This window comes from Melanotaenia boesemani, chromosome 9 (genome assembly GCF_017639745.1).
Source record: "Melanotaenia boesemani isolate fMelBoe1 chromosome 9, fMelBoe1.pri, whole genome shotgun sequence".
Taxonomy (NCBI): Eukaryota; Metazoa; Chordata; class Actinopteri; order Atheriniformes; family Melanotaeniidae; genus Melanotaenia; species Melanotaenia boesemani.
This window is the reverse complement of record NC_055690.1, coordinates 27,712,616-27,729,304: the sequence shown is the minus strand read 5'-3', so window position 1 is coordinate 27,729,304 and position 16,689 is coordinate 27,712,616. Positions and strand designations below refer to the sequence as shown.

Genomic DNA, 16,689 nt, shown 5'->3' with positions numbered 1-16,689 from the left:
TATGAGTGTTTACTCAAGATATATAGGAACATTTTATCTTTAAAGAACAAATAACAGATGTGGTCATTTTGATAACTGTGATAAAGTCCCAGCAGTATTACAATATGTTAAGATTCTGCTAAAACACAAATACAGTAATGAATTGTTTCTGGATTCATTCAAAGTTCATTTAATGTATTCTGATGTTATGGATATACTGATGATTGTATTCACTTTGTACAATCTGGACTTGTTTTCAGGGTAAGAAGGATCACTTCTTACTTAGTTCAAATTATTCTTTATGTCCTCTATTTGTCTTTAAAAAGCTGCTGGCAGTGTAAGGTCCTGAGATATTGATAAGAATGGCTTGAAATAAAGAAGCTATTTTCAATGTCAAATTGTTGCTCAGAGCACATGGTGCGAAGGAGTTCTGTGATGGATGCTGGTAGCCATCCCTTTGTCACAATACAGCACCTCCTCAAGCACCAAAAACAGCTAAACAAACTGCAGGGTTCACACCACTGATGGATGTACCGCACATCTTCAGAGCAAATAAAGAAGATGGTGTGTTGGTCTTTACACGGATGTCTCCACCAGTGGCTCTTAAGCTGATACTGAAGTGTCTGAGTTCTATATTTAGTAATTCAGTATACATGTCTGTTTATACCAGACTTCTTTTAAAGGTACAATCAAAGCTGATGACATGAAACCAATCTGCACCAAAACAAGTGTAGCAACAAAATTAACAAAGGCTGAGTTCCAATTAGATGCTTCTGTTTTGCACATCCAGGTCATAGTATACACCTCAGCAGAATGAACCAGATTTAATGTTATCTAAGATTTTCCTGCAGTGGTAAGTCTGTATGTCTGCAGTGAAAACAAGCTGTGTGTGTGCTTATAATTCAAATCTGTACATCAGGCTCAAAAGTAAAGCTCTGTATCCCATTTTTAAATTAGCACATCCTCAAATCCTCTCCTCACAGCTCAGTTCCTCCCCCAGGGATCTGAGGAGGAGACTCGAGGAGAGAGGAGTTGGGGGAAATGGGTTTTTGATAATATGAGGCTTTCTTTTTAAACAGACTTGAGGAAAAGCTGCTTCTGTTCGTTGCTTTGTTGTATCTCACTGATTTATTTGTACCATTTCTGTCCGATGAGCATAAAAGACTTAATGACAATTTATTAACTTTTTTTTCTATTCATCGTGTGAAATCAAGGGATTTTCCCTTTATACATCTCATGTGCTGGAAAAGGTTCTACAAAGAACGAACCTTTGTATTCTCTCTGAGCTCCTCCTCCATCCTCCATTCTCTCTTTTGAAGGTTGATTTTAGAAACTGAGACTCAGGTCTTGGTGGAATAGTCATTTTTGTTTAGGAAGGTTTCTAATAGTGAATGAGATGGAAGTATTTGAGTGGCAGCAATGAAAAGAGTTGGTCAAACTCCAAACGCTAAGGATGCAAGTGTCAACACTTCCTTCTTCCTTAGTACAGGTACAGGAAACACTGGACATTTATGAAAGGAAAAGAGACGATTCCATCTCACATTATCTTGCATCTGCATTTTTCAAAGCAGCACTCAATTATTTTTATCCAGTTGCATCATTTGGAGTTAATTAGTGAGTTTGAGCTGCGCAGGTGTGACAGTATCTTTAACTTTTATTGCATGTTTTAACTCTTTCTTCCTTTTTAAATTTATTAATATCATGACATATCTTAAAAGAAGCAATGCAATGACAACATATTTAAGTATGAAATGCGTTTTGTAGAATATTTTTTAAAGAGCTGAAGTTTCGCTACTGTGGGGAAACACAGCTGAGCATGTAGTGGTTCCTCACATTTTCCAACAAGATAAAGGAAAAATGCTGAGGAAACTATAGGAGGTGATATTTCAACCATTCAACTGGTTCTTTGTTTAGTTGTGCAGATATAAGCAGGAAGACTGAGGACATGAGGAGGTACAAATTAGAGTACTGAGAAGAGCCTTAAGGGCCAAATTAGGACTATTTCTGCTTGTTGTCACAATTGAGTTCCACTCTCTTGTATTTAAACAAGAGTTCTCAGGAATAATGTGTAAATATCTCATGACTTGCCTGTTACTTATGTTTATTTGAAAACTCTCACTAGGGTGGAATATGATTTTGCTTGATTATTCATATATTCTGATAATATCAAAGCATATTATTGAAATCTGTTATAGTTTTTTTTAAAGAAAGATTCAGATACTGTTTATTTATATCAGTTTCCACCTTTTTGATATTTCTATGCCTGCTGACTGTGACCTGGCAGCGCTGTCTGAAGACCACTTCATGCATCAAGATCTGGGCTTGGCTGTGAAAGTGAGACATGACAAACATCTGTCTCTGTTTTGTGTGGAAGAGAGAGAGACTCCCCCTTCTTTCCATATTCCATCTCTCACACACACTCTGGATGTCATGATAAAATGTGTGTAGAAGGCAGAGGGAGTCAGAGAGGGCATGCCAGGGAGTGGGAGCGCCTTCTCGTGGTGATCAGTCAGGTCACTTCCAGCGCTGGATTTATGGCTCACAGCTGTTGAGTGGCTGACAGACATGTGAGGAGCTGAAGCGCCGCTGACTCTCAAGCTGCTCGCACCAGCTCGAGCTGTGCTCACTGTTGCTTTAGAAAGAGGACTGCCGTGCCTCAACGCACAACGGTGAGTAATTTGCCTTTTCTTTCAGGAAGATTCATGCAATCGCTTGTGTCTCACAGCCTCATTTAAAGATAAACTTAAAGGGTTTTGAAGTGGTAACCTTTCACCTACTGTGTATGTTTTTAGTTGTTTTTTTTTTTCCTTTATGTTTTATATTGTGCCGTGGCTACTGTCCAGTTCTTACAGAGGCTGCTTGGGATTTGGAAAATATGCTTTAAGTCAGCCAGCTGTCAGCAGTTTTGTCCATACATGGTCAACAGTGCAGGAATACTAAAATAACTGCAGAAGAACTGAACTGTAATGTTGTATGTTTGTTATGATCCATACTTTGCTGTCTTATCATTGGTTATTAGTTGTAACTAGGTAGGGGCTTGGGTCTGCTTGTTTTCCCTTGTGTGTTTTTTAATTTAGTTCACACTACTGTGTCCTATTTTTAGAGGTTAAGGCATCACAGTCGAGTGGAGACATGACGCCGGCCACTCACTGTACAGACAGGCAGAAAATTCAGCTGAGTGCTCACAGATCCTCTGAGAATTTCTTCTTAAACATCCACCACCTAAAACAAATTTGAAGCTCTTTTGACTGGATGAAACATTTGGCATGCAATCAGTTTAAGCTCTGGCTTGGTAGGAAACCTGGAGTCTCAATTATAACTGGGCCCTGTGGATTGTAAACGAACCATTAACTCGTCCAGTTGGGTATTCACTCTCATCCAGAGGTCATAGATAGAGATAGACAAGGGGGACAACAGCTTGTTTGAGATCAGAGCGCCTCAGGATAAACTGTCAGACTAACTTTGAAGAACCAATTTTCCTTTTTGATCCATCTCTTGTGCAAAAGAAAACATTTTTTTCAGTCAGGATATTGAATCTCATAAAAAACACCCACATTTCCGTTGTAATGAAGCTTAAAAAAAGGCACATGTTTAATAAAAAACTATTATAACAACCCATGCACTGACATTCCTGGCTCCCTTGTAGTGAAGCTGTTCGCGGAGTGTTTATTTGGGTTGCTATGGAAGGATCATTCTGTGGCTGAAGGGCTGCTGGTAAGACTGAAATTGGAGCCGAAAGGCGCCTTAAAAGACCTAGCCTCAAAGCCGCCTCCTCCTCACTGTGCAGCTGAGGTACTGAGGCCTCTTAATGTGTTTAATTTAAAGTAATTAGGCTGGGTTACAGCAAATTCATTAACATCACAATGAACAAAGCAAAAGCTCTGTCATGCTCACTGCTCTGTTGCCCAAAGTGTGTGAACTGATCAACATGTTAGCACACAAATGTCTGTGTTTGTTTAGAGATGCAGTGTGGGGATATTAGAGTCAGTTTGATTGAAACAAATGCTCTTGCAACTCTTTCAAGCCTCAGTGGAGGACTCACTTAAAAAAAAAAGAAACACCAACATTAAAACTCAAGTGAAACCGTGTTCACACACTCAGGAGAGTTAAAGCCATGTTGTGAAAAGCTGCTGTTGCTCTGCTGCATTGCTGTGATTCAGTTTCTCATTATGACTCACACGCGATTAATACATATAAATTAAATGAGATATAGCCAAGAAAATTGAGCATTTCCACATAAGTTATTCCTTATCAAGCTTCACTCTCCTCTCCCCCTGTGGAGAAATCACAGTCATTTTTTCCTCCTATTTGCAGGCAACATTTATTTGCTTGTTTGTGAAATGGGGGCTATTCATCACGGCCAGGCTTGCAGGCCATGTGACAGGTCCTGTGGAGAGGCAGATTTGGTCATACAGGCACCCCCAGCTTCCTACGCCAACACGTCTGCTCTCATCGTTTCCTGCAAACAGCAAGAAACGAGCCATGTGCTGCCTTCTTCTTCTGGACCTCAGAGAGCTCAGAGCGCAGCAGTGAGCCCGTTCGCTTTTATCCATCACCCCTTGGTGTATGGGCAAAACGGTGTTTACTTTCATTATTTACAGAAACTTATTTGGATTGTTTATACAGTTTGCCCCTGCATGCAGAATCTGTCAGCTTCCTTCTACCTGTATCATCATCATCATCTGCCCATGGGAGCAACTGCAGGACGATGTGCTCAGTTGAACATCTGTTCGTGCCGAAGAAGAATTACTTTTTGGTTTGAGAAACGTCTCCGTTAAAATGATGGAAAACACTTTTTACTGTGCGAGTAGGATGCAACATCTGGACTGTATATAAATCAGTGTAGCTTCTCCAGACTGGGCCCAGTCAAGTTTTGAAAATACAACTGAGACAAGATAGGTACGTCTTTTTTTACGTTTTATTTTAAAAAAAAAAAGAAAGAAAAAAAAGAAAATTGATGTGCTGGCTTGAAAGGAACAATGACAATCTGTCTTTTCTGAGTGTTTTGTGGAGTCAGTATTTTAAAACTGACATTTTCTTAACACTTTCTCCTGAGTTACATCAGTATTTCCTGCTGCCTATCTCTGGTTATAAATACAGTTTAATCAAAAGAAAGTGACACAGCTCCTCTTATTTTAGCTCTGCGAGCTATTTGGCTCTGCTGTGCTTAGACACACACTATTTTCTTGTCATTGTGAAATCTCTCCTCGAGGTTCCCAGTTGTCACTGTGCCAGATGATCCTAATGTGCTGACCTGAGGACTAACTTGAAGGCCCTACAGTTGGATCTTATTCTGCCTTCATGTCACAAGAACACAAAAAATGACTTTTATACTATAACATATAATACTCAGTGTGATTTGAAATGGGCATCCACCGGGTTTCAGTCTGTGATAGCCTGCTGCTGCGTAACCAGAAATACTGCCCGCTCTTAAATACGTGGCATTTTCCTTGCTTCCTTTCCTTTTGAAAAACTGCTGGAAATTCTGTCAAGATTTCCATTGGCTCAATGATCTCCATTTTCACTGAATGTGTGCATGAGCTCTGAGCTCATGAGTCATAGACTGCACACTATGAGCTGGGCATAATGCGGAGGTACCATTAGGGAGGTATATTTATAAAATCAAGATGAATATATATATATATAGTCTTACTTACTTACTTTTTTTTTTTTACAATAGGGACAATGTGTGTAAATTAATGGAAATGGCTCTGAATGTTCCAAGCCTCGGGGACCCCCTGTGATCTTCAGGGGACTCTTTTGGGAAGTCCTGGACCCCAGGTTGAGAACCACAGGTATAGATGGTAGCAGATGAACCTATGAAAATCTTTTTTTCAAACAAGCATTTGATATATAAATGAAAAGAAAAAGTCCTTTCTGAAAATGGAAGCTTGTGTTCTGGAAATATGTATGTGCGCTATTAATCACTGTGATTGCAGGCTTAAAGCTGCTTACAACCAACGGTGAAAATTATTTGTTGCTTAAGTGTGTCATGCACCTCACTGTGACCATGTAGAGAAATTGCATTCTTTAACCCATTTTATGTATGTTCCTGTAATTTATCGATGCAGGCTTTGTTTTTTAGATTATTATAAAGAAGACGCTTTCATTTTGCAGAGTTGTACTTGTGCATAAATGAAATGATTTATGAAAAAACATAGTTTTTCTTATTTTCTGTTTTTGCGTTTTCTGTGCTAAAACACCTCAAAAGACACTTTTTACATTAAGACGGATAATGTTCCTGATTTGATTTTAGAAGGCTGCTTATACTTCTCTCATATAGTCCAGTATTTTAGTATCTCTTGACATCTTGAATTTAAAACACCCAGCTTCAGCCTCTGTCTCTTTAAGAGCCTTTTCTTCACTGATTGGTCAAAAGTGTTTGAATAACAAGCAGCTGCTTAGTTTAGGTATAATAAGTCTAACTGGTTACATGGCAGGGCATATGCAGGGAGGAAAATGGAAAATTTCCTGACAGTGGGGGGAAAAAAAAGGAGAGATTTAACTGCATTTTTCCAGCCCCACTGATCTGTACAATGATTTTCTAGATTTGTTGCAGATTCTCTTACAGTGCTCTGAGAACTGGCTCTGCATACTGATTGCTGGGAAGTTCTCTGGAAAGTTGACGGTACAGGGTGTTCAGCTATGTTAAGTAAGACTCCAAACCACAGGAGAGCTGAAACACTCAGTTCAAAGGGAATTGGGAACTGTGGGGAAGAACTGAATGGTTCATCACTTCACAGTGAGTCAGATAGCAAAATTACCCATCAGTCAGTGCGTCTCACTAGAGTTGAGAAAAAGGGAACAAAGAACAGAATAAAAATGTATTACATATAAATGTATTATTCCCCCAAAGGATTTTCTAAAATACAGTTTAATATTAGCCTATTGTATAACTGTATAATTATAATATACAGTTAAATGATAAATTGTCAAAGAGTTTATGCATGCAAGTTTAAAGTAATTATTCAATCACAGTGGCTTGTATTAACCTTGTACTTTTTTTCTTGCATTACAACTTGTAATTTTTGTGGATTTTCTTTTAGGGATTTCATATAAAAAGAAAAAAACCTACAAAAATAGACCAAAGTGAAATAATGAATAACAAAAATTTGAATAGTAATAAAAAAAATAATAATAAAGAATAAAATAAAATAAATTGTTTTTTTAAAATGAGAAACTAAAAGTGCATGCATACTTTTTTACACTCAGGTTTGTACTTTCTAGAACCACAGCAGCAACTACAGCTGCAGATCTTTTAGGATATGTCTCTGTGAGCTTGGTACATGTAGCCACTGGGGTCCCCCCCTCCATTCCTGCTCCAGCTCCTTCAAGTTGGATGGGTTCTGCTGGTGTTCAGCAATCTTTAAATCATGCCACAGATTCTGTCAGCCTCTTTATTTTTAGAAAAACAAACTGCTGACATTAAAACTAGCTTGTCAGCAAGCTCAGCTAATATTTGTTGGTATAGCTTTGTAATAGAATAAATGATAGCATTAGCTGCTACAACAACAGATTTCCGAGGTTATTGTGTTATTTGAGCAAAACATTGATGGAGGGCTGTCTGAACTTCTGAATCAAGGACGTTTTCCCAGACTAGTGAGCCGGGGACATGGATTTCTGCTTCATCAGCCCATTTATATTTCACTTAAGGTCCAGATAAGGAGTCTGAGATTTGATGATTAAGACAAAGGACTGAACTGAAATGGTAATATCTAAGCATTTTCCCAGTAGGTTCACTAAGCTGTTTTAAAAAAGTGATATAGTAGGTTAGTGTCATGATTTCTATGGCCTTCTCTCTCTGATCCTTGATATGCACCAACTATGTGGTATTCCAAGAAGCCTTGCTTTCTGTTGCCTGCATATCTGTCAGCATGTGTTGTGCTCAGCCAACAGATGGTGCGGGAGCAGTATGTCACCACCACCCAGGGCAGCAGCTCACCCAGGTCCGTGCCTGACCATGTCTACAAGATCGGCATCTATGGCTGGAGGAAGCGCTGCCTCTACCTCTTTGTGCTGCTGCTCATCGTCATCTTGGTGGTAAACTTTGCCCTCACCATCTGGATCCTTCGGGTGATGTGGTTCAACACGGTGCGCATGGCTTACATTTCAGACTAGATAACTCTTTTCTTTCATGTTTTTTTTTTTTTATTTGGTATAAACTCTAAATGATCCATGGCATTTCTATAACACAGTTACACCTGCTTATTATGATTAATGTTAGCTGTAGAAGTTGTATTATTCGTCTTTAGCTGGTACATGGTGTATCAACAGGGCAGTTTATCTGTTATTTCAAGGAGTCTTGTCAGTTTTCTGTCTCAAATCAAGATGGTAACATTGGATTTATGCAGAAACAGAGACACAACAAACAGGCATACACACGCCTACAGACACACAATCTAATAAGAGCCTTCTTAAGAATCGAATGCAAGTGGTTTATAATAGGATAGTTAGAAAGTGCTGCCAGGATCATTACAAGATGCATGTTCCACAAAAATGTTAGTTAGTTTCAGGTAAATATAGTCCTTTAAACCTTTTATTCTCATTTCTGTCTTGGTCTGGTTGTAGGAAGGGATGGGACTCCTGCAAGTACACCATGATGGGGTCAAGCTGGAGGAGGGCGAGTCTGAGTTTCTTTTCCCTGTTTATGCTGAGGAGATCCATTCCAGAGAAGTAGGATAATCAAAAACATTGTCCTCTTCCCACATTCTTGCTTGCTGTCTTATACATTTCTACCTTCTGCTTTCTAGTTCATTTTCAAACTGATGATGCTCAGTGTTACTCTACAGCCGGGTCATTTTTCATCCAGGGTTTTCCTTTTTTTTTGTATTCAAACTTTAATCTTGTGCGTGACTTGGATATGTGTAGGGGTATGTGCTGTTATCACTTTCGTCTAATTTGTTGTTGGCACTCACGCAGTTCTGCCCCAAATCTTAGCGTGCTGCATATTTTTGACTGTATTTTTCCTTCTCTTTATTCAGAGGGATGTGTTAGAACAAACTGGATTTGGCAGTCCCATACAGTGCACGCGGTGGAGTGCTCAGCTCCTCATTAACCTCAGGGATATTTGTGGTGGGGAGTAGTTTATGGCCTGCCTGCTAACAGCAGATGGGAACACTTTGCTGCAGTTGTTTACATGTTATGACTTTTCTTACTCATAGCAGCCATTTTTAAAAGCATTTTATTTCTACTTCATGGCCCTCATTTAAAAGGTAATGTAATCCTCATTTATGGATGGACATATTCTCTAATGCAGCACTACTCAGTTCTATCCCACGAGGGCAGCAGCCCTGCAGATTTTCAATGTCTCCCTGCTCCAACCAACCTCACTCAAATGGAAGAGCCATTGTGTAAAACTTCAAAGGATGTTGGATCCATTTAATTTGAGTCAGGTGTGTTGAAGCAGGGACACATTGATATCCTATAGGATTGCTGCCCTAGTGAAACAGAACTGAGTATATATACAGTATATAAGCATGTCTTCATAACTATAAAACATGTTTTTCTTTGTATAAACCAGATTACTTACATTTTGTGAAGAAAAAGTTTGTCTTGTGAAAATGTTTTGGTTATTTTTTCCACACAAGAAGAAGCATGTTTCAGTTCAATTCAGTTAGTTCAGCTGGGGTTACGATACTCATGTGTTTTATGGTAGTTAAATGTAATGTACCTTTTAACAGGAGCCAGAATATCAAAAATGAAGGATCATACATTGTAATGTTGCATAGGCTTCAAACTTTTAAATGTTTTTTATGGCATTGCTACAGAATTGTTTTCTCTCTCTCTCTCTCTCTCTCTCTCTCTCTCTCTGTCTCTCTCTCTCTCTCTCCCCCACACACACACACATACATACTGATGTGCATCTTAGAATAACTCTATTCATACTATGCCAATATATAAAAAGCAGCCTAGCCCCTTAAAATTGTGCCTAAGATAGGTTTTTATGGATAAGACACTTGTTGTAGACCAACTATGTTACTGAATTACTTTTACTGAAGCCTTGCTGATGTAACAGGGTTGTTCATGTTGCAGTATCATCTGCCACTGTTGTACAACATGGCTTCAAAATTAAATTACATTTGCAACTACTCTAAAATAAGTGGTTACTGAATCTACTATTATGATTTTAACCTGGACTGACATACATCATTCAGATCTCAAGAATCTTAGCTTTCCAATCATCTATAATGTGTAGGTGTAGGTACCTAGAAGGGAGACTGAGTAACATACAAATTTATTTATCATGTCCAGCTTGTGTTAGATGAGTTATCTAAGGAATTCAATGGATAACACTGAATCTATAGGTTACCAATGACTTCAAGCAAGTGACAGTGTGACTGGTTGGAAGTAGGGCGAAACAGCCAATTTTGGTATCAAAATATCAAGTAAAACCAGGGCAAGTATCGCCAATACCGATGCTGATACCAATACTGATACTTTTTGCTTTGATTTTTTATCATGATTGTGATGATAATCAAACACAGTACAAAGATTTTTATTAAATAAAACAAATTTTTTTACCAACTAAATTGCAGAACTGGGAAATTTAAATAAAAAAAAACAACATCAACAATGTAGCAAAATAATAAAATAACTGTTCACTCAGCTCAACTCAAATGATTCTTTTCAACTCAGACAGACTGCATACACTTTTTAGAGGTTTTATAAAAGACACTTACCAGAATAGAAACCACTACAAATTATAGTTCCAGGGCGAGTTAGCGGCATGGAGATAAGCTTGCATGGACCTCAGTGACATACCACGTATGTTAGCATTAGCAAAGGCGAATGTCATTGATCTCTAATTTGATGTTGAACACAGCAAATAACATCTGATGGGAATGTCATCAACCAGACTTAGGCCATAATCCAACATGACTTCATACTGTATGTCAGCAAACATCAAGGATATCACCCTCATGCTAGAGGAAAAAATCAGTGAATCCTGCAAATCATCAGGAATCATCCCCTGGATACCGCAGATGTCCTGACAGTCCTTTAATGTGCTGTTTTAGTGTTAGAGTCTAAACTAAACAGGCCAGTAAGCAGAGTTGCCTGCAGAGCAATGCTGTCAGCATTGGGACCAAGTTTTAAATATGGTTTTGTATGATCAGAATAATGTACATTTTGTCATTTTTCTGTAGCAGATTCACACCAGGAAGATTTGAACCGGACACACATGTGTCAGTTTTCTTTTATTTTTTCCCCACAGGACTCCTCGCTTGTAGCAAGCTCGTCGGAGAATGTTTCCCTTAATGCTCGAAATGAGAATGGTGATGTTACAGGGCGGATATCTGTGGGTAAGAAGACACATGTCCACACGGACACATAATGGCTTTCACGCCTTACATCCATTTGATGTATGAGGGCAATAGTAAAGACATTCATGTAGTTGTCCTGAGGGGATCCCTCATCCTACATTAACAGTGACAAGAGGCCATATTTCAATTTATAATCCCTTAGATTTCCATTTAAAATCCATCACATGCAGCTTTCTTTTATCTGCAGCTGCTTCTGAATCATTCTGTCTGACCCAGAGGCCCCAAGGCCTGTGGAGGGTCATATTTGTACATCTTTTATGGCTCACACCAGGGTATTTTGTCATAAGTAAAAGACAAGCAAATGACCCAACTAATTACCATGTTTCCCCATGCCATTATATGTCCTTGATCATTAAGCTGTAAAAAGCAGAGCTTGCATGATCTGCATGAGCATAAAAATGAAATGCATGTTAGGGAAGACTGTGCAAGGTCAAATAACCTGACACGAGGTATAATTCACCATAAGAAGAATGTAGATTTTTATAAAGACAACTTATTTATGTATTATTTTCTTTTTGTTGCTGTCATTACAGTCCCAAAAGAGGCTCAGGGACACACTCAAAATCTGCTCATTAACTCCCACAATGGCAACATGCTGTTCAGCGCAGATGGCGACCAGACTGTGATCGGACCAGACAAACTAAGAGTCACAGGTACACCCGTCAATGTTACGTGCTGTTTTTCTTGGACACAGTACACACCTGTCTGTGGCATCATTTTGGAAAAAGATAACTCTGACAACAGATGTGAAATCAACAGGAGAGGTCTGGTATGAAGGCTCATCCTTGTGCACCAATCCAGAAACCAAGGACAAAGCCAGATTCAGTCATTTTTATATTCATTATTTGTGTCATATGGTTGAGAGCACAGATCGTGCACATCGGTATTAAAGTAAATATTTAGCTTTTGGTAATGAACTAGTCTTTCGGGGGGACACAAAGATCTTACAACAAAAAAAATGAACACTAGGAAGCATTTTGGCAGATTGATTTTAAGTATTGTTTTTTCTTTTAAACAGAGTCCACTTATTTTCAAAAGGGTGAATGTACAAACTCTGGATTGGTTGGATTTAATGTGTCAGCATCCTGTTGTGATAAACCTGTGTCCAGTTATGTTTTTGTTCCAGCTGGTTTGCTGCAGAATTATTTTTCCAAACACATCTAATAGAACTTAAATGCATTGGCTCTGAATCAATGACTTCTTTTATCTATGCATGTGAGCTGTATAATACAGTCCATTTACCATTTATCTATGCATGTGAGCTGTATAATACAGTCCATTTACCATTTATCTATGCATGTGAGCATTAACCCCACAGGCAGCAAGATCAGTCACAGGGAAAGTTTACCCTTTTGAGCCAACAAGTGACACATTATATTACAATACTACACAGTACATATAGCACAGAAAAGAGATGCTTGGTAAATATATTCACATATTTCTGTCCTGTATTCTGAGTCTCTCAGTTTGCTTGTTGATGGTGGTGTGTGCTACTGTCCTCACACTGTGATGACTGAGTAATGCTGAACAGAGTCAGCTGATAGCTTCATATCGCTTGGGGTCAGTTTGATACACAGAGCACAAGCAGCAGCAGTGAAGGAGCTGTTTTCCCACATTTTTGAGGCAAATGCTCCTATACTCAGTTTGTGTTTACATTCTTCAGACATGGCTCCAAATGACGTTGCCTAGCATTCATCCTCAATCTGTATCCATGTCTCTTTTTTGGGATTAATTCAATTACAAAGGTTAAACTAAGCAGACAGACTACCCCTATTTGAAAAATAAGCTTTACACATGGATGTCTACATCTTTGTTAACACTTCTGTTGTTCTGAGCAACACAGTCGAGTAGACATTTTCATCCAAATTTTGATGCCTTGAAAATGAAGTCAGTGTATTTTGACTGCTAGATAGCAGACGAGTGGAATGCTGGAAAACACAGAGCAGATCAGCAAACTTGGACTCTTGTTAAAAATGTTTAGCATATGTTTGCCCGGTCAGTCTGCCAATGAGAGACCTCACACTGTTGTTCAATAAGAAGATATCAATTGAAAAGATGTAGGAAAATTTAATGATGTAAAAGATTTGAATTTATGTGATTAGATGCTGACAAATAATCTCAGTAGAGCAGAGGAAGGGGGTTAAAAGGAGCTCCTGAATTCTTGATGTTAGAATCATCCATCATTAACAGGAGGAGGTAGAGGATGCTTCAGATGAGGTTGTGGAGATGGGGAGGTTGTAGCATGATAGTTTTAAAGAACAGGAATTAGACTGATTAAATGTTGGGAATATATCTTCCTTAATGAATTTACAAATAAATAAAAAAAAAAACATGTATTGCGCTTCATGTGTTTGAATGTAAATGTGTTTGTCCATCAGGTCCTGAGGGAGCTCTGTTCCAGCATTCAGTGGAGGTGCCCCAGCTGAAATCTGAAGTTTTAAAAGACTTAAAGTAAGCAATTCAGCAACTTAAATTTTATTGGATAAATTAATCAATATTCACTGAAAATGTACAAACTCTTTAAGCCTTACCACACACCTCAACCTTTTTACCTAAAATGAATCCTAGATTTATCTAATTTTTTATAGTTATGAATGAGATTTGGTTAAAAGACACACAGGCGTGTCTCTAAAGCTGAGATGTGTTTCTGTAGGCTGGAGTGCCCCACTCGCTCTCTGAATATGAACGCACCAAAAGGAGTTCATATCAAAGCCTTGGCTGGAAACATTGAAGCAGCTTCCAACATGGACGTTATCCTGCAGTCAAGTGTGGGGCTAGTAAGAAAACCACTTCATGCTTCCTGCTGTCTGCTACACCCCATCTTCAGGCTTTTTCTCTCTTTAGGACACCCTGGGAATATACACAGTATGCTTTTGTTAGAAAACGCGCTGCTTTATGCATCTGTAATCTCTTGTGGTCGCATTTTGGAGCTATAGTGCATAGAGCTCAGCTTTTTACATCTATTGAACATTTATGTCCAAAATACATGGGAGATGGACCTCAGAGAGCTTGTTACACCACTTCTACTTTATATTATGCTTTGTGGACTTCCAACAAATTGAAAGAGCAGTTGGATCCTCATCTGTTGGGAACCGTAAGTTAATTCTCATTAGACTTTACGGTGGTTTGGGCTCTTTTGAAGCAGCAGTTTGTTCCCATGCAACATGTTTAGAGACAGTTTTGGTAATTACTGCCGTGGTGCAGCAAACTGGATGAACTGCAGTCTTTGTATCACATGCACTCATCTGACTTTTTTAAATGTACTCACAGCAGAGCAGAGCATTAATATCAGAACATAGTTTCAGGGTATAACACATCTCCATCTTTTTTTCTTTCTTGCAAGGAGATGAGTGATAATCTAAATCGAACATGTCCTTGGTAAAATCAAGTTATTTCAATTTTCTTGTTCACTTTTATTAGATTTTCTTCCACATTCTGTTTATATTCTCTATATGGAGCAATGCGTTGTTTCAGTATTAATATAACTTTTTATTTCTCCTGATGCACATGTGTCTAAGTCATGTCTGCTTAATGACTAATGATCCCTGGAAAATTGAATCATTCTTGCTTTCCGTGCTGTCTGATCTGCAGCTGGTGTTGGATGCTGAGACGGTGCGGATGCCGAGCCTGCCCCTGAGCGAGGAAGGGGTTTCTGGAAATGCTCAGGGTCTCTACGAGGTCTGTGTCTGTCCCAGTGGAAAGCTCTTCCTGTCCAAGGCTGGGAGAACTTCTACTTGCAGTGATAATCAGGAGTGTTAGAGAGACTCTGACAAGGTCATCAAAGTTCCATCTATCTGAGGATGCATCTTTGCTGTTAATATGAAGCACAAGTTTTTCTTTTCTCTCTTTTTAATCTTTATATCACAGTGGATCTGGCACATGGAGACTTGTGGAAATACAACAGCCCACAGGCATACATGTCTGAGATGTCTGGAAAAACATCTTTTAACAGTTGCATTTATGTACTTCTGACTATTCACCTGAAACAAATTGGCTCTCGGCTGTAAATCTTTCAGCATCAGAGTTTTGAGGAGGATTTTTTTTACACACACAGTATCATGGCTGGGCAATGAGGAGCTGGTAACGGCTTACATCCTATGCAATATTATCTTGTGGTGCAATAAACTGAATGAACACATATCAAGGACTTGGAAAATTGGAAAATTTAGATGTTAATTTAGAATTTAGCATGTCCTTATTTAACTAGAAGGGAAAACTGGGAAATATTGGCATATTTGTGTCTTTATCGTAGTCATTTTGTTCTCAGCACAAGCAATAGAACTAATTCTTGCTTCAACCTTAACTGGCTTTAAGTTTTCCTTGTAAAATGCCAGTAATTCAGTCTCACACTTGGCATGTCCTCTTCCTAGTTTAGAAATCTGTTCATACTTGGTGGTGTTATTTTAGAGACCATCATATGCATGTGCTTATGCTGTGGCAAGACAGGGTGGTATTTTTGGAAGAAAGCTGGTCAGTTTGTTTTATAACCTCACTTACAGCATGTGAACTGAGAAAACAAAACCACAGCAAAGTTAAAGCAAAACAAGTCTGACAAAGTCTTGGATACTTGAGTAAAAAGGTGAAGTGATTATTTTAAAAACTGCTTTTGCCTTTTGTATCAGATTTGCTTGAATTTATTCTTTCAGAATAATATGCATGACAGGTATTGAACATTTGCCTTTATTGTAAAACTGAGATTTTCAGCTAATAGTTATTGAAAGGAGAATATTTTGTAATGACTGTTTTTGAGTTTTGCATTATCTTATGAAGCTATTTTTAATATAATTATAAAGTTGTGAAGTTGTGAAAACAATGTAACCGTTAATAAAAGTGATTATGGTTCTCACCTCAGGTCTGGGATACTGTATTTGATGGTGTGTGATGTATATTTATTCATTTTGTATGTTGAATAAAACTTGCAAAAAAAAAAAAAAAAGAATTGTATTATGCTTTTATTGTCTGAGTTCACTGTTTTCTAAAGAACGTTTTTGTGTTTTTCAATTGAATCACATGCAGAAGAGAACTATAAAACATTGGAAGGCTGTTCCTTTATTAGACTGTTCATTTTATGTCCCACTCTTTATTTTCTGCTGTACAATGAAATTTGGGCTCTGCCATCATCTGTGACCTGGATGGCTCTGATGCACTCTAGTGGAGAAGCTCTGGAGTTGCATCAATAGACCTTCTACTTAGCAGCAGGTTGGTCCATGCAACTTTTCACACACGTTAGTTATTACTGTCTGCTTGTCTGTGCCAGAGTTAATCTCCTTTTTTTGTTCAAAGTTATCTTCATTTAGAAGAAATAAATAATATCAGAGCTGTATTAAAATTAAACCTAAAAGCAACGTAATTCCAATCCTTAACCTCCTGAGACTCTGCGTGCACCCTG

At 38.4% G+C, this 16,689-nt stretch overlaps 1 protein-coding gene across 4 annotated transcripts; it reads left to right on the top strand.

Annotated features, from left to right (window-relative positions):
• Positions 1-2,449: 2,449 nt before the first annotated feature.
• Positions 2,450-16,244, top strand: sgcg (sarcoglycan, gamma). 4 transcript variants are annotated; one of them, XM_041995809.1, is made up of 8 exons: positions 2,450-2,648; positions 7,876-8,070; positions 8,548-8,652; positions 11,192-11,279; positions 11,834-11,953; positions 13,679-13,751; positions 13,954-14,077; positions 14,892-16,244. In XM_041995809.1, the coding sequence occupies exons 2-8, from the start codon at positions 7,876-7,878 to the stop codon at positions 15,057-15,059; spliced, it is 873 nt and encodes a 290-aa protein (XP_041851743.1). In that variant the 5' UTR covers positions 2,450-2,648; the 3' UTR covers positions 15,060-16,244. The 4 variants fall into 4 exon arrangements, with proteins under 4 accessions (XP_041851743.1, XP_041851742.1, XP_041851744.1 ...); XM_041995808.1 differs by having other exon boundaries at positions 2,451-2,648; positions 7,869-8,070; XM_041995810.1 differs by lacking the exon at positions 2,450-2,648 and adding an exon at positions 3,938-4,878 and having other exon boundaries at positions 7,869-8,070.
• The last annotated feature ends 445 nt before the right edge of the window (positions 16,245-16,689 follow it).